This window comes from Sinohyriopsis cumingii, chromosome 7 (assembly GCF_028554795.1).
Source record: "Sinohyriopsis cumingii isolate HCF-2022 chromosome 7, ASM2855479v2, whole genome shotgun sequence".
NCBI classification, from domain to species: Eukaryota; Metazoa; Mollusca; class Bivalvia; order Unionida; family Unionidae; genus Sinohyriopsis; species Sinohyriopsis cumingii.
The window spans coordinates 45,810,077-45,832,628 of record NC_142967.1 but is presented as its reverse complement, the minus strand read 5'-3'; the positions used below and the strand labels follow the sequence as shown (position 1 = coordinate 45,832,628).

The 22,552-nt window shown below is 34.9% G+C and overlaps 1 protein-coding gene across 2 annotated transcripts in view; it reads left to right on the top strand.

Moving 5' to 3' along the window:
• LOC149795136 (protein MAK16 homolog) overlaps window positions 1–22,173 on the top strand; it is a 30,740-nt gene extending 8,567 nt beyond the window's left edge. For both annotated transcript variants that reach the window (XM_089964843.1, XM_089964844.1), the window contains exons 2-10: window positions 2,489–2,535; window positions 5,420–5,529; window positions 8,976–9,108; window positions 9,336–9,419; window positions 11,878–11,932; window positions 12,515–12,589; window positions 14,250–14,396; window positions 17,375–17,440; window positions 19,714–22,173. In XM_089964843.1, the coding sequence (XP_089820969.1) occupies window positions 2,489–2,535; window positions 5,420–5,529; window positions 8,976–9,108; window positions 9,336–9,419; window positions 11,878–11,932; window positions 12,515–12,589; window positions 14,250–14,396; window positions 17,375–17,440; window positions 19,714–19,878 (882 nt within the window). In that variant the 3' untranslated portion in view covers window positions 19,879–22,173. The remainder of the gene's footprint in view (window positions 1–2,488; window positions 2,536–5,419; window positions 5,530–8,975; window positions 9,109–9,335; window positions 9,420–11,877; window positions 11,933–12,514; window positions 12,590–14,249; window positions 14,397–17,374; window positions 17,441–19,713) is intronic.
• The last annotated feature ends 379 nt before the right edge of the window (window positions 22,174–22,552 follow it).

Sequence of the window (22,552 nt, the reverse complement as noted above, 5' to 3'; positions counted from 1 at the left end):
CTCATGGATCCGTAATAAGTAACACTTCCGATAATGTTTACTTCGGCTTAACAATTCAAAAACCTAATGAAACCAGTTTTCTCTTCTAGAGTAGAATACGGAGCTTCACCACAACCTGTTCAAATTGATAAATTTCAGAAGCCAAGCGTTGTACACACTATTTCTCGTACGTTATATATATCGTATTATTTTAGAATTCATACACGATCACTTCTCCAAAATCACTTAAAGAACCTGGATAAATTGTTAAGTTCCGATCGTTTATTATTAAAAGTCATACGCGAATTCTTCCACCAAATTATAATAAACGTTTTACACACTATTTCTCGTACGTTAAACAAATATTTTCACGGTCCGATAAAAATACACGTAAATGAATTTTAGATTTCAGGAACCATGCCACGATCATATTATTTTAAAAGTCGCAACTAATCTCATGCCCAAAATGAAGTTAATTTCTTGTTTTGTTTTTTTCACTTTTCTCCAAATTTTTTTTCTCCATGTGTGAATGAATATACGAAATTTCGGGAGCCATGCTACGACCGCGTTATATCCGAATTCGCATTATGGCGAGGCGCGTTATAGCGGAGTTCCACTGTACACTGTTCTTAACTGGCTACCATGTGCAGTACACTGTTCTTAACTGGCTACCATGTGCAGTACACTGTTCTGAACTTGCTACCATGTGCAGTACACTGTTCTTAACTGGCTACCATGTGCAGTACACTGTTCTTAACTGGCTACCATGTGCAGTACACTGTTCTTAACTGGCTACCATGTGCAATACACTGTTCTGAACTGGCTACCATGTGAAGTACAGTGTCGTATACTAGCTACCATGTGCAGTACACTGTTCTTAACTGGCTACCATGTGCAGTACACTGTTCTTAACTGGCTACCATGTGCAGTACACTGTTCTGAACTGGCTACCATGTGCAATACACTGTTCTGAACTGGCTACCATGTGAAGTACAGTGTCGTATACTAGCTACCATGTGAAGTACACTGTTCTTAACTGGCTACCATGTGCATTACACTGTTCTTCACTGGCTACCATGTGAAGTACACTATTCTAAGGTGGCTACCATGTGAAGTACACTGTTCTTAACTGACTACCATGTGAAGTACACTGTTCTTAACTAGCTACCATGTGAAGTACACTGTTCTAAACTGGCTACCATGTGCAGTACACTGTTCTTAACTGGCTACCATGTGAAGTACACTATTCTAAGGTGGCTACCATGTGCAGTACACTGTTCTAAACTGGCTACCATGTGCAGTACACTGTTCTTAACTGACTACCATGTGAAGTACACTGTTCTTAACTAGCTACCATGTGCAGTACACCGTTCTGAACTGGCTACCATGTGCAGTACACTGTTCTGAACTGGCTACCATGTGAAGTACACTATTCTAAGGTGGCTACCATGTGAAGTACACTGTTCTAAACTGGCTACCATGTGCAGTACACTGTTCTAAGCTGGCTACCATGCGAAGTACACTGTTCTGAACCGGCTACCATGTGCAGTAAGTACACTTCTGAACTGGCTACCATGTGCAGTAAGTACACTGTTCTAAACTGGCTACCATGTGAAGTACACTGTTCTGAACTGGCTACCATGTGCAGTAAGTACACTGTTCTGAACTGGCTGCCATGTGCAGTAAGTACACTGTTCTAAGCTGGCTGCCATGCGAAGTACACTGTTCTGAACTGGCTACCATGTGCAGTAAGTACACTGTTCTTAACTGGCTACCATGTGCAGTACACTGTTCTAATCTGGCTACCATGTGCAGTATACTGTTCTAAACTGGCTACCATGTGAAGTACACTGTTCTAAACTAGCTACCATGTGCAGAAAATTCCTAAAGTTAGAGTTGTTAACACTCCATTATGTAAGGCCATTTTAAAACTAAATGAGCATGCTTAAACAAAAATGGGAGCTCTCTTTAACACAGTCTAATTTTCCTGCCCAGTGTGGATGACCGTTTTCTGATGTGGAAATGCTGCAGGAGAAAAATGGTGTTAAACTTGGTGCAGTTATAAGAACGGTTTTGAGGCATGCCTTAGGAGAAGAAGTTAGGGAAGGTCTGAATCCATTAGGTTTCTTTCTTGCTCATAGTACTGATGCTACTGTATTGGAGCAAGAAATAGTGTGAATAACATACCATGACAATAAAAAACTAAATAAAATCCTTTAAGAAATAAATACATTGTAAATATTTTATTTGTTCTTTTTCCATGGATACATCTCATCAGATCTAGGTAAGATATTGATCTTTTGGGAAAAGGAAGGTATGACAGTTGAAAAAACAATTTGAAACTCCTGAACACTTAAGAGTTAATGCTGGATTACTTTCCATGTCACCCTGCAATATTATCAGCAGTACAAAAAGGAGACGTGTGGGAACTGTATAAATAATCTCATTTTGCATTCAAAAATGGTAAAATGAAATTTAATAAAAATCACATTTTTTTGTTTAATTACAGGTCATATGGAGCATTATCAATGGATCCTTTTGTTCATTCAAGACACGGTAAATTGTCTCATTTCTCAACTTTTATTGACTTTTTTCTTCAGTTTGTAACATTTGGCAACGCTAGTGATTATGATAAATGACCTGAAAATTGCATTGCCATTATGTTCTCAATGACTGTAATAGACATGCTTTGTTTCCTTGTTGATCTGTGTATGACATAGCTTATGACATAGTACGATGGCTCATTGGCCAAGACCTTGGACTCTTGACCTCAAGGGTGTGCATTCAGTTTTCATTGTTAGATAAGTTACTGTGGTCATCATTTTAAACAATATGACTTTAAAAGTGTTTTTATTCCAATAAAACAAAAAGTACACACCCTGATAAACATTATATGCCCCCAGCTTCAACAACATAAACAAAGTTACTTTAGCTTGATCAGCAGTCGAGATAAGAATTCTAACTTTGCTATTTTTCACTTATGGTTTGGAACTAATTCCATTTTGTAAAATAAATTGATGGGGAATTTTCTGAAAACCAAAAGCAAAAATGTTTGATGCCAGACTGAGTCTTAATCATCAAGATGTTATTCATAATGTATACAGTGTATTCAGCAGCTTCATGACAGAGACTACTTCAGAGTGAGTTCAGTCATTGAATGAGTGTTCTTAGTGATCAAGTGCTGAACTATCATTTCAAACATGCATGGAATATCCACAATGTGTATTTGATAGCATGGTTGATATTGATCATAAAACCTGGACAGTACTTCTGGCAGGAGTAATATGGTAACAACTTTATACTAAAAGGCATACAATTATTTTGTGTGTTTTCATACTTTGAATGCATTAAGACATTTCTTTATACATGCAGGGATAAGTCGGCCATATTAATTAGTTAATTAATTTACCTGGCAGCCCCAAATTCTGATGGCAGTCCCAAGATCTCTACTGAAAAAATATCCCAATAGAAAGTTATGAAGATTTGCCTGCGGGTATTTTTCTCACCTTTCATTCATTTCTATAACAGTTGATGAGAATTGTAATCATACATTTTTATCTTTATTTGAAGCCATCTTGAGCATAAAATAGCTTGCTTACTACTGTAAGTATTCTGTACAATATCATGAAAAAAACACGGCTTTTTCATTTTGGTAGCAGCAGATATGTATGCCTTCCTTAGATTATGTTTAAAAGAATACCATTAGCTTTCTGGATAGTTGGTAGTATATACTAATATGGACAGATCAACAGATTATGTGGTATGTATTGCCTAAATTGAATTTGGTGCAAGACATTCATCTTCCAAGGTAGATTTATATCCGGATTTACATGGTCTTGCATTTCATGCTAAATGACTTTTCTGACAACTCTGTTTCTAATAAACTGAACTATGTTTTAAGAATTTTTTTTTTGTGACATTGTTTCATGCATTTTTGCTCTTCTTGTCATAGACCAAGAGAGGATATGGGATGAAATATGTCTGTCATCTATTCATCTGTTAGAACAAGTTTATTATTGCTACACCTCATAAACTACTTGGAGGCTTGCTGTAAACTTTACACACACATTCATCTCAGGTATTGTAAGTTCTAAATGAAAATTGTTTTGCTTGCACATTCGTTATGGCCATCATCCATCATGAAATATTTTATTGCTGCTTCTTATGAATAATTTAATAATTAATAATGGATATTCAGGACTTCTTGGTAAATATCTTGTCCTATAAATGAGATGTTCACACTGCTGTTTATACTGACAGAGGTTTGCAAGTATTAACAGCATTGCATAATTTTTACTGATATGATTCGGTAAATGTGCAACAAAAGATTCTAGTCCTTTAGACGTGGTCCCTTTATTCATGGAAATCCTGGAAAAGTTTGTAAATAACAAGGACCATGAAAAGTTTTGAAATTTTCTTAAGTCTTTCAAGAATTTGGAAAAGTCATGGAATTTGGTTATTTCACTTTATCTGGTTGCATTTTCATTTGTCAGTACAAAAGTTTGACCAACCTGCTGAACAGTTATAATGGATTTATTAGAGAAGGTTCCCCTGAAACTTCACAGTTATACTATGTTCGGGATCCTACCGCCAGTTGAAATCATTGTACTCACATCACATATTATTAATTTTCTAAACAATACTCATCTCCGTGATTTTTTTTTTTTAATGTTACGATGCCTTGGAAGTTAATTGTAGAACATGATCTGCTGCACATCTTGCATTCAGCGTTAATGCCTGTCTGCTGTGATCATTCAGCGTTAATGCCTGTCTGCTGTGATCATTCAGTGTTAATGCCTGTCTGTTGTGATCATTCAGTGTTAATGCCTGTCTGCTGTGATCATTCAGCCTTAATGCCTGTCTGCTGTGATCATTCAGTGTTAATGCCTGTCTACTGTGATCATTCAGTGTTAATGCCTGTCTGCTGTGATCATTCAGCGTTAATGCCTGTCTGCTGTGATCATTCAGCATTAATGCCTGTCTGCTGTGATCATTCAGTGTTGATGCCTGTCTGCTGTGATAATTTTTGTTTGGGGTGATCCTTGTGGCCAGTTCAAAATGTACAAGCTTTTGGAAAACATGTGGAGTACCAGTAAATGTTCTTGCATATGAGGAATGTTTTACAATTGCTTCCCTTTCAGGCCTGGGAAAAGGGGATTACTGAGCAAATCATAATCAGACATTGTTGTCACATGGGTACTCTGGGTTTCAGATAGTATGGTTTTAAACTATTGATGTGCTGAATTAGAGACGTTTGTTGTGCCAGCTGACAAAAATGGTATCTCTTGAGACTTACACATAGACCTGGAACAAAACTGAAACAAGATGTATCACTAGAATGAATTTTGGAAAATACTCTGAAAGACGTTCAAAAGACTAAATTTGTCAGTAAGAAGTCTCAGAATAATCCGAATCTACTTTTTTTTATTTTTTATTTCAGTACAAAAACCCAGAAATTTTGCAGAAATGAATATAACCTAACTGGTCTATGTAATAGAGCCTCCTGTCCACTTGCTAACAGCCAGTATGCCACGGTCAGGGAAGAAAAAGGTAAGATTGCTTACACTTTTAAGAAAATGCTGTTTTACCCTAAGGGTAGATAACTTCTAGCACTACCTGTGTCAACATTAACAAGTTAGGTTTTAAAACAGTACAGGACAAGACACTTGGAAGCAAGAATTCTCACAATTTATGCATTTTGTTTCTAACAAAGTTGTATGATAATAAGAAAAATACATACAGTGGGTGAGGAAAAGAATTCCAGTGTCTGTGCAGACTTATAAGTTGAGTCCAACTGCAAAATGCACAGTTCCTGATCTACTGACAAATATCTGACAGATCAGGATATGTGTTGTTGGACTAAAAGTTTATGCGAGTGTAGTTGATATCTTTTGTGAATAGAAATGCATTTGTGGTACGATTTTGGCATTGTTAATTAAACGATTTTATCATTTACATTTTCCTATTCAACCCAAACACCTAAGAATATGTAAATTCAATTGTTACACACATTTTAGCTTATTGATACAGCATAGGTGCAATCTAATTAAAATCAGATCTCCACTGTAATACATGAAGGTCTGACAGTGGCCTCTTATGGGTCATGTTCTGGTAACCTATATTATTACCATAAATGCTAATTATATCGGCTGATCAGATGAAGTCTTACATCTTTGCATTTGGAGACAGCAGTGTGGATGAAGAGCATGAGTGTGTACCAAACAATTCGATTCACTTTCAGATTTTTGAAAGCTGCATTTCAATTGGCTAATTTGAAGGTCACCAGAACATGACCCCTATAATCAGCATAAGATCTATACATAGGACAGCATAGATCTGATTTTGATCAGATTGAACATAATTGTGTTTACATATATTGTTAAGTTAGAAACAGTTTGCATTCTTAACATTTATCTTGGTGTGAAATTTATTCTCTTTTGAATTTTGATTAACTACTTCATGATGCAGTTGAATCAGTTTGATCTGTCACCTATTTATGGCAGATCATGGCACATAAAGCAAAAAAATGAATAATTTTATCAACATGTATATGGCCATAATGTCATGAAGGCCAATTAGGGGACATCCATTAATTATGTCAACAATTTTTAGGCAATTTTTTACCCCCCTCCCCACCTTGTCAACACTTGTCAAACTTTCAGTGACCTCCCTAATAAAATTTACCCCCCCCCCCAAACTAACAATATTTTATATGGCTGGCTTTTATGCTAAAAATAGAATTATGGAAATTAAAAGGTCTACAAATAAATTTTGATACATTTTTTTTACTTGTTTAACAGATTTCAAATTGACTATGACACTTTCAATTCATGAAAAAATCGAGAGTTTATATTCTAGCTTCTATCATCTTCCCATGGGGAAGCCAAATGTTCCTCAATTGTTATAATGGGCATAGTGGCTGATTCATTAATTTCTTGTGGAACCGATACACCCGACAAGTCAGCATCATCTTCATCTAACCATTCTGTGCTTAACATCTCTCCATGAGCAATAATTGCCATCAGCTCTCTCTGTCTTTTGGCAGCCACTCATATTGGCCGAATTCTTTGCGGTTGAGGAGCATGTGGTAATTGCCTAGGCCCAAGATCGTGTTGTCGGTGCTGTTGAACATGCTTCTTCAACAGGACTTGTGAAGCAACATAGAGGTGACAGATTTTGCAGATCTGTTCAAGCAACGACAATTGAATGGAAGGACAATATAGATCATATGGAAGAATTTTGAATGCCTTTGCCGATCGAGGTAGCATGTTATTAACTTTCAAAGACTGATTGAAGAAAAGAGATGGAAATCTGTGCAAGTTGCTCTCAGATGCATCTGGCGCTTTAAGGCCTTCACTAGTTTGGCAGACTGGAATTGGTGGTGGAATGAATCTATCGGCGATAATCTCAAAGTACGAGCTTCGAATCGGTTGGCAACAATTTACATCATGGCATTTTACAATTTGTAAAAAGTATTGACTTGTTCTTACATGGTTTTTGCACCAATCTTGATCCTTAGTTAGCAAATTTTCTGCCTCAAGCTCAGACACTTCAGGCACAATATACTCTGCCACTGTTGGAAAATTATCTATAGTTACTTGTGTCCATACTTCTGACAATGTTTTGCCAGAATATTTGAAATTTGATTTTTCCAATTCTTCATCAATTGTTTGACCTTGTGAGTCAAGGTGGCTTCCAAAATGCTCATGTGGTAAAATTAGGTCTGACAGTTCTTGACTCAAAGGAACCATTCGCCTTTCTACTCAATTGAATGCACTCCTTACCAGGCGCATTCATTGCAATGAACAACGCATCGAGGTTCTGCTTCACAAAATGATGAATTGCCACATCAATAACTTTTTGATACCTCAGATTTTCATCCGGTCCACCATCCACAGCAAGAGCTCAACCGGTTTAGGATTAAACTGATGGGCTGTTGAGGGGTGAGCGAGTGTGTGCCATACCAACGCACCGACTAATTTCCTATTTTTTGATTTATTAAATTTATTGTAAAATAATAACATTGTTGACGTCAATTTATTTTGAACTCCCCCTCCCCCATGTCAACAACTGTCAAACTTCTTCAAACCCCCTACCCCCCATTTTGTTGACATAATTAATGGACGACCCCTTACTTCGACTCATGATTGACATGAACAGATTTCATCGTAAGCTATATGTTCATATGACTGTTCCATTCAAACATACATGATATCCAGGGAAGGCAGTTTTTTAAACATGTATGTTAGGGTAATTTAATTTCACAGAATTCATATTAAAATGATAAGAAGATTCTAAATTGCATCCATGGGTGTGTACCCCAGTTTGAAAGTGCCTTCCCTGAGTACCATGTATGTTTTAATGGAACAGCCCATACCACTTTTTAATCAGTGAACAACAAGTTTTTTCACTCCCATATTAAACAAACAAGATGGAATAATTTTCACTTGGATTTAGCTATGCAAAAACGCATAGCATTTGTTGCTGTGAGAATATAATAAACAAAAAGTTCTCCCACATTTTGCAAAGATGTGTGATGACTGGCACAGTATTTTGAATGAAATGGGGAAACAAGACTGAATACAAATGAAATTGTTTGGTAAATTTGCCATTCATTTATAAAGAGACATTTTTTGTTGCAAGAATGTTTAAAATTAAAATTCTTTGAGAATTTTGTTATATCAAAATATTATGAAGCAGAGGATGAAAGTATTAAGGCATCTGAATCAGTGAGTGTGAGATTGTCTAATTAGATTTGATACTAGAGATAAAACATAATTAGATTCGGTACTTAAGACAAAACAGTTAGATTGGATACTAGAGACAAAACATAACATAGATTGAATGCCAGAGATAAAACATAATTAGATGGGATACTATAGATAGAACGTAATTAGATTGGATACTAGAGAAAAAAAAACATAATTAGACTGGATGCTGGAGATAAACCATAATTAATTGATAATTAAATTTAGTTAAATCTTTTGAATTTGCAGGTATTTGTTACCTGTACTCGAAGACAGTTGAAAGAGCAGCCTTTCCTAGGAGAATGTGGGAGAAGGTGAAGCTGTCTCGCAGTTATGAGAAAGCTTTACAACAGATTAATGAGCATCTGATCTACTGGCCTAAGTAAGCATCATCAGCCTGTTTGAGGCATCTTTATTCAAGCATTGTCTTTTTTTTGTGTGTTTTGGCTGCAATAGCCCAAAAGTAACATAGTACCATATATACTTGCATTAAAGTCTTAATAGTATAACTGGTGGAGGACTATATAGATTTAATAACATTTGTAAAACATTCCAGTTTAATAAAAATTTAATTAATTTACTGTATGTTTTGATCTTCTTTATTTGCAGGTTCATAAAGCACAAATGTAAGCAGAGATTCACTAAGATCACTCAGTACCTCATCAGGATCAGAAGGTTAACATTGAAAAGGCAGTAAGTATAAATTGTGGGTTATTTTTCATCATTTAATTACAAAGTTCAATTATTACATCCGCACTTCTTTTGAATAGCAGCAAAGTCTGATGAGCGTTAAAATCTTGTGATTGCTTAATTTTTTTCATACCAGAACTTTTCTATTTAAATTTACCAAACATCTTTTTCATATCAATAACATAACCCCTTTGTTTCCCGCTTTTGTAAAATCTAATATTAGAAGCACTGTATAGTTAAACACTCATTGTATGCATGCTATTTTATGCTGGTATCCTATGGTAAATGAGAATAAACCCATGAAGGCACATGTGTGTGACAATGACTATATCAAATTGCGTCAGAATATGTTGGGTGGCTCATGAACTGTGAAGCTAGTTGTCAGGGCCCATAACTCTATTCAAGATAGATTTTACATGGTTCTTCTAATCTTGGTTTAGTGATCCTTTAGTTGGCAGATAGTACAGGTAATTTTAACAGTGGTTGATTGCTTGCTAATGGTTAAATGGATCTTGTGGAACTGTGTTAATGCTCACTCTTATTTCTATTTTACTTCAACATGATGTAATCTAGTAAATTATAAAGTACTTTTAAGTAGAGAAAGAAGATAGATTTATATCATCAGCCCCACCAAAATGATAATGAAAGTGGTGATTTCTCAGCAACGCTTCTGTATAACTATATGATCATTGGGCTAGAACAATGTTTCAACTGCTGTTAGACATTTGACCTGTCAGAGGCATACCACCCCCACCTCCATTTTACTCAGTATGTTGACTTCAGTATATTTGTGTCTATATGTGTCTTTATTTAAGTTCTGAAGTCATTATACAGCATTGAAATTGCCCCTATAATTGTTCTTTTGTTTTCTTAAAATGCAGACCATTTGAGATTGCAGTTCTTAGGAACTGACTATTTTGGCATTGTGGGGAAGGTGTTGGCGGTGATTTTCTTTTCAACAAGGATGTTTCTGTTACCTTGAGATGAATTCATTTTCTTTAGCTAGTATGATGGATAGAATTACTAGTTGTTCTTATTTGCTACAAATTAAAGCAAGAATATTTTTTCCTCAAAAATTGTGGAAGCCAAACTAGTTTTTCATTTGTCCTTTTTTGTTTGCTGAGACGTGTGCTTAGTCTGTTTTAAAGTGATGATTAAATGAGATGAAACTCATTGTTCAATGGTGTTAATGTATTTGACAAACTGAGATAAAACGCATTGTTCCGTGATGTTAATGTCTTTGACAAACTGAGATAAAACTCATTGTTAAATGATTTTAATGTACAGTGGTCCCCCTCATATACGGCCACCCCTTCTGTACTTGGAAAGTGGCCTTGTAAGATGGGTAGCCTTTCCAGAGAGGGACTATATTTGTGAGATGTGTAGATAGTAGGAAAGCTACTTAGGACTTAAGGCAGTTAATATCGTCATTTAAAAGTAGGAATAATTATTAAAATGTTCTTCTTGTCTTAAAAACAGTTATTTCAAGGTAACATAAATTAATAGTTCATGGGTTATTGGTGGCATGCGTATTACAAAACCATTAAAAAATGTTATTTAAATCTTGGTACATACGTTGTTTCGTATTTAGCAATTCTCTTTCCATTCATCCTATTTGCGCACTGTTACATAATATTCTCTTTATTTTTTTACAAACTTGTTTGTTTTTAGTCTTCTGAACAAAAAAATTTGGCAAGCGAACTGTACCCATTGTTGTCAAGTTCAATAGCTTTTACTTTTTCTCCTATCTGACCATGTTATTAACTTGACAATTATGTCGATCGTAATCATCAATATAAAAAAAATCTGCTGTGTGAAGCCCAAAGCTCTATCAAAACATTGCTGACCCAATTTCTATCTGACCATGTTATGATCTTTACAATTAAAACCATCCAATCGTAATCATCTTTTTTAAAAAAAAACACTGTGAAGCCCAAAGCTCTGTCAAAAGACTGCTGACGTCATTTCTTACAAACATTGGCGTTAATGATATAATAATAACCTTAGTGGTACATTTACTTTAGCCAACACTTCTTTCAGTATGAGTAACGAAAACCTGACATCCGGAAACAGACATCAGGAAAGATATCAGATTACTTACCTTATCGTAATTAAATATTGGTTCTGGACACATGTTAGTAATAAAATGTGACCACTTGTGAGGGGTAAATTTTACAATTGTGCACTAATATTTTGGCCACTGGTCACGTTAGAGGGGTGGCCTTTCTTGAGGGCTACTTTTGAACACAGACTTGTCACTGCCAAGGGATTCTAGCCATAAAGAGTGGGTGGTCACTGGTCATGGGGGCCATTCATGAGGGGGACCACTGTATTTGACAATATGAGATAAAACTCGTTAAATGATATTAAAGTATTTGAAAAACTGAGATAAAACACATTGTTAAATGATGCTGATATGCTTGACTATCTGAGATAAGACTCATTGCTCCTATTCTTACAGGAAGAAGCTTGTTCCAATCAGTCAAAAGGTAGAGAGACGGGAGAGGAGAAGAGAGGTCAGTGAGATTTTGATCATTATATTACTTATAGTTTTAAGCTTGACTATGTGCTCATCAGTTCTTTGAAGATATTCAATCCATTGCATTTCTTTGCATCAGCAAATATAAAATGGTAATATGAGGTACAATACCAAGTACAGTGTTTAAGCACAAAGTTATGAACTGCAAAGTTATTCTGTTACAGTTCATGTGGACTGTATTGTAATTATTTAAAGTGCAGGATTTACCTGAATTTGAAAAATGACAGCATGAATCTGACCTGGATAAACAAGGGTGCTGGATATGGTGGTGGTCGTTCATATGCTTTTTGCCTCTATGGAAATGTGCAGGGTTATTTCTTTTTAGTAGTGTTCAATCCATGTTGGATTGTCTCCCTTATGTTGTTTTCTTACCTCCACTGTAAAGATCACTGTGTCCAGTCACAGGAGCCATTCACAATTCTGAAAGTTAAAACTTGCTGTATAGTTTACTTACCCCAAAAAAATGAAGTTTAGATAAAATCCAAGATATTTGACACAAGATGAGGTTGTTTTTTTTAAAATTTAAGGCAAAAGTTATTTCTAATTATATTTATTTCAGGAAAAAGCTTTGGTTGCTGCACAGCTTGATAATGCGATAGAGAAGGAATTGCTGGAGAGATTAAAGCAAGGCACTGTAAGTAATAGAACTGTGTGATGTAAGGTTGGGGGTGTTTTTAGTAGTGCACATGATTATTTCATACTTTATAGTGTTCTTTTGAGCAAACTAGAATTGTGGCATTAATTTTATATATAAAGTTGAATCTGATTGCGCTTCACAAAGGATAAGTTACCAGGATGAAACGGAACTTCTTTTGGTTGTTGAGGTAGTATGTTTTTCACATTGCCAAACACAACTAACTCTGCTGAGTTATTTTACAATTAAAATGCATGGTCTAAATTTACATCTGCAGTTGGTGAGTTGTGGTGGTATGCCTCATGGGAACTTGTGAATACTTGTTTTAAGGTATCCAGTTGCCCTCACTATAAATCCGATCATGATACCACTGCCCGTTTATAACAGATATGTTAGGGATCCATTAACTTTGGTGAATTTTGTTTTTATTATGGCTATCTCCTTCAGTTGACCTTAGTCCTCAACTCACAGGACCCATTTGTAATGTGATATCAGTACCAGTTTCTGTATTTTTATGCAGTATTACAGTATTCATTCCAGAAATAGAAAAAGTGGGGCACAGTTGCCCCAAAACAGGTTTAAAAAAATGGGGTCTTACTGAAGCAAAATGTGGTTGTAAATATCCATACCTGTTCCTTGTTTATTCAAGAAATTAAAGACATTATCAGAGGCACTCACATCATGGAATAATTAATATCTGCATAATATTGTGATGGGCACTAATATTAAGGTGCACAAGGAAATTGTGAAAATTCTTGCTATAGTCTGACTCAGCAGCTACTGATTCTGAGTGTATTATGCTGGAAAAATGATTATTTATTGCATAATTGAATAAATCCAAGACCCATGCACCTTTGATCATTATCAGCCTGTACTGTTATGGGTCTTGGTTTTTAATTCCTTGTGCTCAAGTAACCATTCCACTCCAGAATTTATTTTGGACATTTGAGTTGTCATTTTTATATTCTTGCATGTAAGCTACTCTAGAAATATATATAGCAGGTTTTTTTTGGCTAAAGATTTCATATTATTTTCTTTGCATCAAGATATCAGTGATTGTCAACTGTATGCTTTTGATCAGTGTCCAGTCAAAATCAGTAAGACATTTCTGTCAACCAATGAAATTGATCATCTTATTTTTTATTATGTCATTGGGTGCACTCTGTTCTCTTGGGAAGTGCTTAGTTCACTCAGTCGAAAATTATCCATAATGATCTTTTATCTGTATTTTCTTGGTTCTGTTTTATGTGTACATGCACACCACAGAGAAAACTGACTTATGATTTGCACAAGGACAGACTCTTAAATGAACCTTGGTAGTTTGACACGGTCTTGTTTGAATGTCCCTCAGTGTAAGGTTGCCTTCTTTATAACAGATGCCAATTTTATGGCTTTCTTGAACAGTGTTATAAAGAGGGAACAACATATTAACCCTCAAATAATGACTAAAGCAATATTTTTACAGATATTTGGAACAAGCTGCAAAATGTATGGAATAGTATGTTGAGAAAAAAATTACTGTTTGAATTGTTGGATTTTTTGTACTAACAGATAATTACACCAGTTGATGGTGGTTGACCAGGATATTGTATAGATTGAAGCAGTCTTTGTCTGTCTTTACTTAGCATCATGTATCTAGTACTTTTTTTTTATTCTTTAGTATGGGGACATCTACAACTTCCCCCAGCATGCATTTGACAAGGTTGTGGAAGGGGAGGGGATGTTAAGCGAGAGTGAGTCAGAAACAGAGAAGGATGGAGAGAAGGAGGAAGAAGAGTTGGAATCTGAAGCAGAGGAGGAGGAGTCGGTAAGATGGGAAAAGTGTTATATAAATTGGTCACATACAAATTATGTGTCTTGGTAGATAGTTTCCATGATAATATCTTGTAATTATAGTTCCCTGTTGCAATGCAGGATTCCTTTTGTAATCACATTTTTCTGTTTTTTTCTCTCAGTTCTCTATTATGTACAGATGTGCTTTTTGTTGGTCTTGTATTTCAGGACCAATTTTGATGGAGTTATTGCCCTTTTCTCATCAATATTAAATCTGTATAACAGCTGATCCTTGTAATCAGCATGACTAAGGAACCATTCAACAGATTCTGATGCAGTTTGGTTTGTACATTACCTCATAGGCCTAGATATACCTTTTATGCATTTTGTTTGGTCAACTCAGTATTAAATAGAGTTATATCCCTTGTCATTTAAAGTGATATCTGTCATGGGATGTTGCTTGTAAGCAGCATAGTTGTGCAACTCTTGCTCATAACTGGATGCCATTTGAATTACGCATTACATGTAGATGTGCCTTTTATATGTTTCATTTGTTCATATCTCGTCTTGATGGAGTTATTGCCCATTTTCCATGAGTATTAAACAGACTTGTATGCCTTATACAGTTGTAATCTTGTTTAGAAGTGTTATGGCACACAGATTGCTTATCCTTCAGATTTTATGTTTCTGCAACAAAACTTTACCAAAATACATTGGGTTGCAGTCATGTTTATTATATGGCTTCAGTCTGATGAGGTCTTGATTCAGTTTGGTTTACTTAAATCCACAGCATCAGTTACATGAGTTATGGCCCCTGATTGGCTGTAGCCCTGAATTACATTTCCAAAGCAGAACTTTAATTAGCTTTGTTGCATTTTGTTCAGTGTTATTGACTTTTATATTGATGAGAATTTAAATAAATTTGATTCCAAGCATATTGTGTAATCTTTTAGAAGAGTTTTGTCCCTGAATATTTAGATTCTCGAAATGTAATTTTTCCAACTGAATTTGTTTTGTTTAAGGCCCTCTTAAGCATATTGCAAATAGGTTGGCCCATTGAGGTGTACTCATCTCTATTAGCTCCAGTTATATCTATTTAAAACTGTTGAAGCTTGAAGCTGTCTTCTTTCTAAAGATGTTTGAACAGAATACTTGATATCATTTGGAGTATGATTATTTCATAAAAATTAATATCTTCAGATAGTATCCTTATTATCATGATTCCTGTTGAATTAGTACAGATAGAATGATATTACCATAAAAAGTGTATTTATTCTTTATATCTCACAGATGTATTTATTTTGTCTCTATGTCAAGAGATTGGAGTCCATTATGTAAAGTATCTAAAGCTTTCATAAGGGGAGGATTAACCCGTCAACAACAAAAATTTGAGTAATATTCGACTTTGAATTCTGTCGTTTTCATTTGGAAGAAATTTCTGCACAAAGCACAAAGCAATAATGGGGAACTTAAGTTAGAAATTAGATTTGCTCTGGATGGAGAATAACCCATGCAGTTGTTGTAGAAAACAAGAGAGTTTTGAATCTTACTTTAGAATCTTTCTTTGGATTGACAGTTCCCATTTTGCATGGAATATCAATAGATCAGGTTGATTGCTCAAAGTTTTGACCATCACTTCCTTTCAATTAGGACTGGAAATAAAAAGCAAAACTTTCTTGGCTATTTTTCTCCTGTTTTGTGCCCAGACCAGTAATCAGGCAAGGGTGCATGTTGCTTGTCAAAACATATTAAGTTTGAAGGCACCCTCTTCATGAGAGAGAGAGAGGGTATTTTTATGTACACCACTGGTGCCATTAAAGATAATGTTTGTCCTCTAAGTGAAAATAAATAGGAATGATGATGCCAAATTTATGCCTAAAATCAACATGAAGACTAACCAAGCAGTATATTTAAAGCTTTGGATATTTAAGAAAAGGCTTCACCCAACGAGGCCAGGACATACTATAAAGAGGGCAGGGTGTGTCACACTCTTAAACAGGCATGGAACAGCACATCTCCTTCGATGAAGGCGATTAAGCATGTCCGGGATGCAATTCAGTATTGAAGAAGTTGCATAAGACCATTTTCCCAATTCTTGTAATTTCCGATGGTTTTTTTTTTATAAAGAGAGGTGAGAAGGTTCTGGAGGATTTTTACCAAAATTCAAAAAGTCATAATATTTAAAAGTTATTTTGTCAAATATTACACATGTAAAGGATGTTAATATCAGAATTTATTTAACTAAAATCCCAGACATTTTCAAGTACAGCTGCATTGCCAATACAAATTTATTTAAGTAGTCATCACACAAGTTATAATCAGTGACAGCTCCTGTTCAATATAATTTTTCATATTTATGACACAAATAATGAGTTTTGCAGTTGTCATAAATGTTACATTAATGTAAACCAATGTATAATTTTCAGTTGGTACAAATCTTTGTTTAATCATTGGAAACTGACACAATAAGGTTGGAACTCAGGTTAAAAAACAGGGGGCCATCCCTGGAGGAGGAAGATAGTGAAGGAAGAATGCCTTCAGAATTAGATAAGTGGGTTCAAATTTGCTAGAACCCAAAAGTTTCCAGGGGTTTGGTTTGCCTCAACAAGGATATTACCCTGGACCCCAGCCTCAGGTTGTCCATATTATCGATTTTTAACACTTTATTTATGAAAAACCTGGCATGGCAAGTTTGTATGCAGCAACAACTCCACTCCAAACCCACAGCATAAATGGTTCTGTTTAATATTATTTTGCACTTTCATTCTTTCTAACCCCAACCCCAACCCCAACCCCAACCCCAACCCCAACCCTCAGATTGTTGCAGTATGTTGCAATACATAATACTATTCTTATCGAATGCAACCCTTGCACTGCTAAATCTAATAGACCTTTCACATTTAGTGTTGCAACCCTAGTACTGCTAATTTAATAGACCTTTCTTGTACAGTTTTCCAAATACTGCCTATTTAAGAAAGAATTATACAGATAAACGTTTTTAATCATCCCCAGGACTCAGAAGAGGTGGAGTATGTAGCAGAGGAGGAGTTTGAAGAAAGTGACTTGGAAGATTTAGAGGTACAACTCAATGGATCATGTTTCCCCTCTTTCACTTATACATGTACTTGTTTTGATGCCATGATAAACACACAACACAAATATCCTAAGATGTACTAGTTTGTTGTTTATTAAGCTTTACTATTCATAAACCAGAAGAGTTTCACTAAAAGAGATTATAATATCTAGTTGGTCTTACATAAAAATGGTGCAGATCTGATATTCATTATGACATTCTTATTGCTACCTCTCCTAGGTGGAAAGTCATATCAGCATTGGTTTTCACCAGCAGACTTCTTGATGTGTCAGTTGGTACTAACTAAAAATTATGCCAGTCTGACATCCAGCATGGCCCTAAAATCTTTCATCTTGAAAATCTTTTTTATTGCAACTCCTTAAAATGAAAAGTCATATCAACATGGGATATTCACTGGAGGTAATATTAACATGGAGTTAACCAAAAATCTTCTAAGCGTGGCTAGTTTGTCCTTAATGAAAATGGTGCTAATCTTACAAACAGCATGACTCCCACAGAGGCTAATTTAAAAATCTTATAGCGCCAGAATATCAGAGATGGTTTCAACACTCAGCATTTAAAAAGAAGAAATGATATTATCATTAATTCCTAAATATTCTTTTCAGGCAGTTGAACGTCAGTCCCTTCAAGGGATTAATAGTTCTTTTCAAATTAAATAGATAGGTTTAACCATGTCTGAGTGATAGTATATTGCATTCTTTTCTACATTGTTATTGTATATGTGGAACTGTTCAAGGATTGAATGCTTTTAAATCTGCAGAGAATCACGGTATTAACTTTTCACTTGTGTGTAAATTCATGTCCGACTCATTGTAAGGCATATTGGGCAGGTTTAAATTGCTAATGTAATGGTTTTCCTATTAACCTTTTCCTATTAATGTAATTATGATATTTGTTCAGTTCTCTTTTATTCTGAAAGCTAGTAAACTAGATAGAGCTGCATCAATGAGATTTTTCCCCCAAGCCATGTTTTTCTATACTAATTATGAAATTGAAAAAGGCACATAATTTTAGCATTGTTCTTCTGTCTCCTATATTTTGAGGTTTGTATGTCAATTTGTTGTGACACATGCAACAGCATCCTGTGAAAATTAGGTCACAGTGACAGACATTTCACCCTTGTATCAATTTATGTGTGCATTTTGGGTTCTAAGATGATGTATGTTTTTGCATGTATGCATCTTCATAGGAATAACAGTTATCCCAGAAAAAATCACTGTTATTAGCATTTCATTTTTTTCTTGATGTTCTGTGTATGAATGTATGTATGTATGCATGCATGCATGCATGCATGCATGCATGTATGTATGTATGTATGTATGTATGTATGTATGTATGTATGTATGTATGTACATTGATTTGTTGGATTTGATAAAAATGTTCTACTCCATAATTAAAATAGCTATTTATTTAAAATTGTGATTTTTTTCTATCTGAGGCCCAGCTAGACCTCTTGTATAATTTTTTGTAAAATCAACATCAGTAGATAAAGTGAATGGAAGTTAATTTTAAAAAACCCATGTTATTCCCCTATGCTACACCCATACCTTATATAGGTGCTTATTCAGTTGTATATAAATTTGTTTTCAATCAATTTCTCTTTTGGTTGAAATTGTTTTGTCCTCTTCAAAGATCATTGTTTGCCACAAATGGAACTTAGAACACATTGTAAATTGAAACTTTTCTTTGAAGTTATCTCCATGTAAAGAACATGAACCCCATTTCTTAATATCACTCTCTGTTTAATTCCTTTATTTTTATGGTGTAAGTTTTTGTGGTTTTGTAAAAGTGGCATTTTTGTTGTTAAACTTGTGCATCGGCAAAAGGGGTCCTTTAGTTTGTAAAGGCTGATCCTTGTTCAGTGGGTTCTTAAATTCTTGGTAGATAGCAACGTGGAAATGCATGAATATTGGTTAATTTTGAAGGACATGCAGAACTTCCTCACTATAACAGATCCTGTTATAAGGCCATTCAGTATAACATGATTATGAGGCATTATAGCCATGTATCCTGTTCCATTAAGTATTAGTAAAATTATATGTATCATGTACCTCATTATAAGGTTGTAATGATAATGTGGCTCCTATTGACAGCATTATAATGAGGGAGTACTGCATTCAACCTCCATATATAAATGACACCTATCTACGAAGAAACGTCATTTTTTGTTAGTGCCTTCAATGCCCTTTATAGTCTTATTTTAATGTAAATGAAGTTTGCTTTATCTGTTAAACAATTTTCCCTTCAACCATTTCAGGATATGGACAGATTACATAGTTCAGATGAGGAGGGAAGTAGCTCTTCAGATGAAGAACACAAACAATCCACTTCACAAAACAAAAGAAAAAGGCCACGGGTGGAAATTGAATATGAACTCGAAACTGGGCAACCATCTTCATCTAAGATTAAAGCAAAAACATGATAACTACATGATAAAGAACACAGTGTTTCCTTTTTTAATGATGTCAGTCACAGCACAATGGCTTATATGTTTTGGTCTGAAGAGGAGATATTGACAAGGAACATGTTCAGAAATTTACAAGATATATTTCTATTTCATTATTTAATACTTTGTTGACATCATTTTCACAACAGATTTCATTCTTAATATAGTCTGCTTACTTGTATCACATTTGTTCAACAAAGCATGTTACAGCAGACTTGTTGCTTAAACTTTAAAGTCGGTTAAACACTGGTCATTTAAACTGAGTAGACAGGAATATGTTTTGAACATTTGTTAACTGCTTTGAACTTATGTTTCAGAAAATGATTTTGGTACCAACATGTGACGGTAAACATAAATGTTGAAATAAATATTTTTCAACAATTAAAGACATTCAAAACATGTTTTTGTCATGTGTGGACTAACATTTATTTGAAGTAAAATGAATCATCAGTGATAAGTTATGCCAGTTACAGCTGTAACATTATATGATAATTTATTGAAATATCTTGAGTTGAAATTTGTTTTAAGGAAGAAAAAGTACCATCTGACACTCAACTAAATAGGAGTAATTTGTTTTCCCAGCATTTAACATAAAATGAAATCATTTTTGTAATTCCCCCTGCTAAATTGATGTTACAGTTTACACCAAAAGAATCTGATGCATTTCATTCAAAATCTTTTGACCATCGCTTAGCATTGCTGGTTATAATGTAATCTTTTCCTCATCAGTATGTAGGTAAGAAAAGAGTCATAATTCTTTTTACAGTTTATGTAGGTAGGAAAGAATTCATAATTCTCTTTACAGTCTGTTTGTGGGGTCCCGAGGGGCCAAGTGGTCTAAAGCTCTCTCCGTTATGGATCACTGCCATCTCACCTCTGTCTGCGCCGGTTCGAGTCTCAGATTCAGCCAATGTGGGTATGCGAGAAAGCTTGCCAGTAGCTTCTCATGGGTTGATGGTTCTTTCCAGGGTTTTCCCGGGTTCTTCCTCCACCATGAATACTGGCCGCCATGTTTAGCCTATCATGTGCTGAAAAATGAAATGAGTTGTAATTCTCACCACAGTCTGTGTAATAGGAGAGGAGATGTAATTTTCATCACAGTCTGTGTGTAATAGGAAAGGAGTTGTAATTCTCATCACAGTTTGTATGTAATAGGAAAGGAGTTGTAGTTCTGATCATAGTCTGTGTGTAGGTAGGAAAGGAGTCATGATTCTCATCACAGTTTGTGTGTAATAGGAAAGGAGTTGTAATTCTCATCACAGTTTGTGTGTAATAGGAAAGGAATGATAATTTTCATTACATGTTGTTGAAGATTATATGTTATAAGTTTGAAGTTTATATTTAATTCCTATTCTTAAAAGTATGGTCTCTGTATCATGGCAGTTGTTAAACAGGTCACTGCAGAATTTGTTTGACTTGTATGGATTTATCCCTCTCGTGTGTGTGGCATGCTGTCTACTCCTAGTCACAAAGAATAATCTGAATTTCTAATCGTGGAAACTATTCTATAATTAGCGCTTTTGGTTTTTTGAAATGTGATTATAGCCAATTAAAGGGACATGGCTCACATTTGAATCCTGAGAAGTTGTTATACTCGGAGTGGTTACCACCTTTGATTTGTTTACCAACTCCAGTGTATAATCATTTTGGTCCTAAATGCTTATATAAAGTTTGTTATGAATTATTTAATCAGATTTTTCTTATAAAGCAAGAAATAGAAGGAAAGACTTAAAGTTTTAAAATTCATATTGCATGTATTTGTAGAAGGATATTGGCATTTCCTTATAAGAAAGGTGGATATCAGTATTTCACAAGTTATGTTCATATATTTTTTTGTCCTGTTTGATGTACCATATTTCCCTTACCAGGCAAGTGTTCAATACTCTCATTACTTTGATTCTTTTTCCATAGGGTCATTGTAAATCTGGCAGGTATATGTGAATAACAAAAGTTTCATGTCAGCTGTGAGTTAATTTTCTAGGTCCTATTTATAGAAGCAAATAAATGGGTATTGTTTTTTATTTTACATAGATTTGAGCTTTGATTGTGTCATTTTTGCATTCCATCATCAAATATGTTTCACTGACCCTAAAAAAGAATCTATTATCTAGAGTTGAAGATATTTGGTCCAGAAAAAATCAGAGATATTGTGGAGAAAGATTCAACCAATCAAATTGCAGCATATGTTATTCATAATAGTGCCCAGAAACCTACTGTGTTGAGCAATCTTAGATCTTAAGGAAGCTTACATTAAAATTTGAAGAGCTTTGATCTCATGATTTCTGTTATTTCTGACAAAGAAGCATAATTTCTTTATCAAGTATGTTACCTGATCATGATATCTTTGAAGTACAACCACTGCCTGACAAATGCACCCCTCCCAAGCTAGTTTTTAGCAAACAAAAAAGCTAAAACTCATTTGCACATATAGGTGAATTGGACAAGAGTGATCTCCCCTCGGACAGAGGGATTGTTTTCTGAATCCCATTCTTACTTGAGTTATTACTTACTTTTGAAGACCTCACAGAGCCTTTTTAAATTTGTGTCTTTTTCATTATTTAGAGTGATTCTGAGTTTTGACACGGGGGAAATATCCTCCATCTACATAGTTGTCTTTTTGTTTACTGTCCGAGATGAAGATTCTCACTTT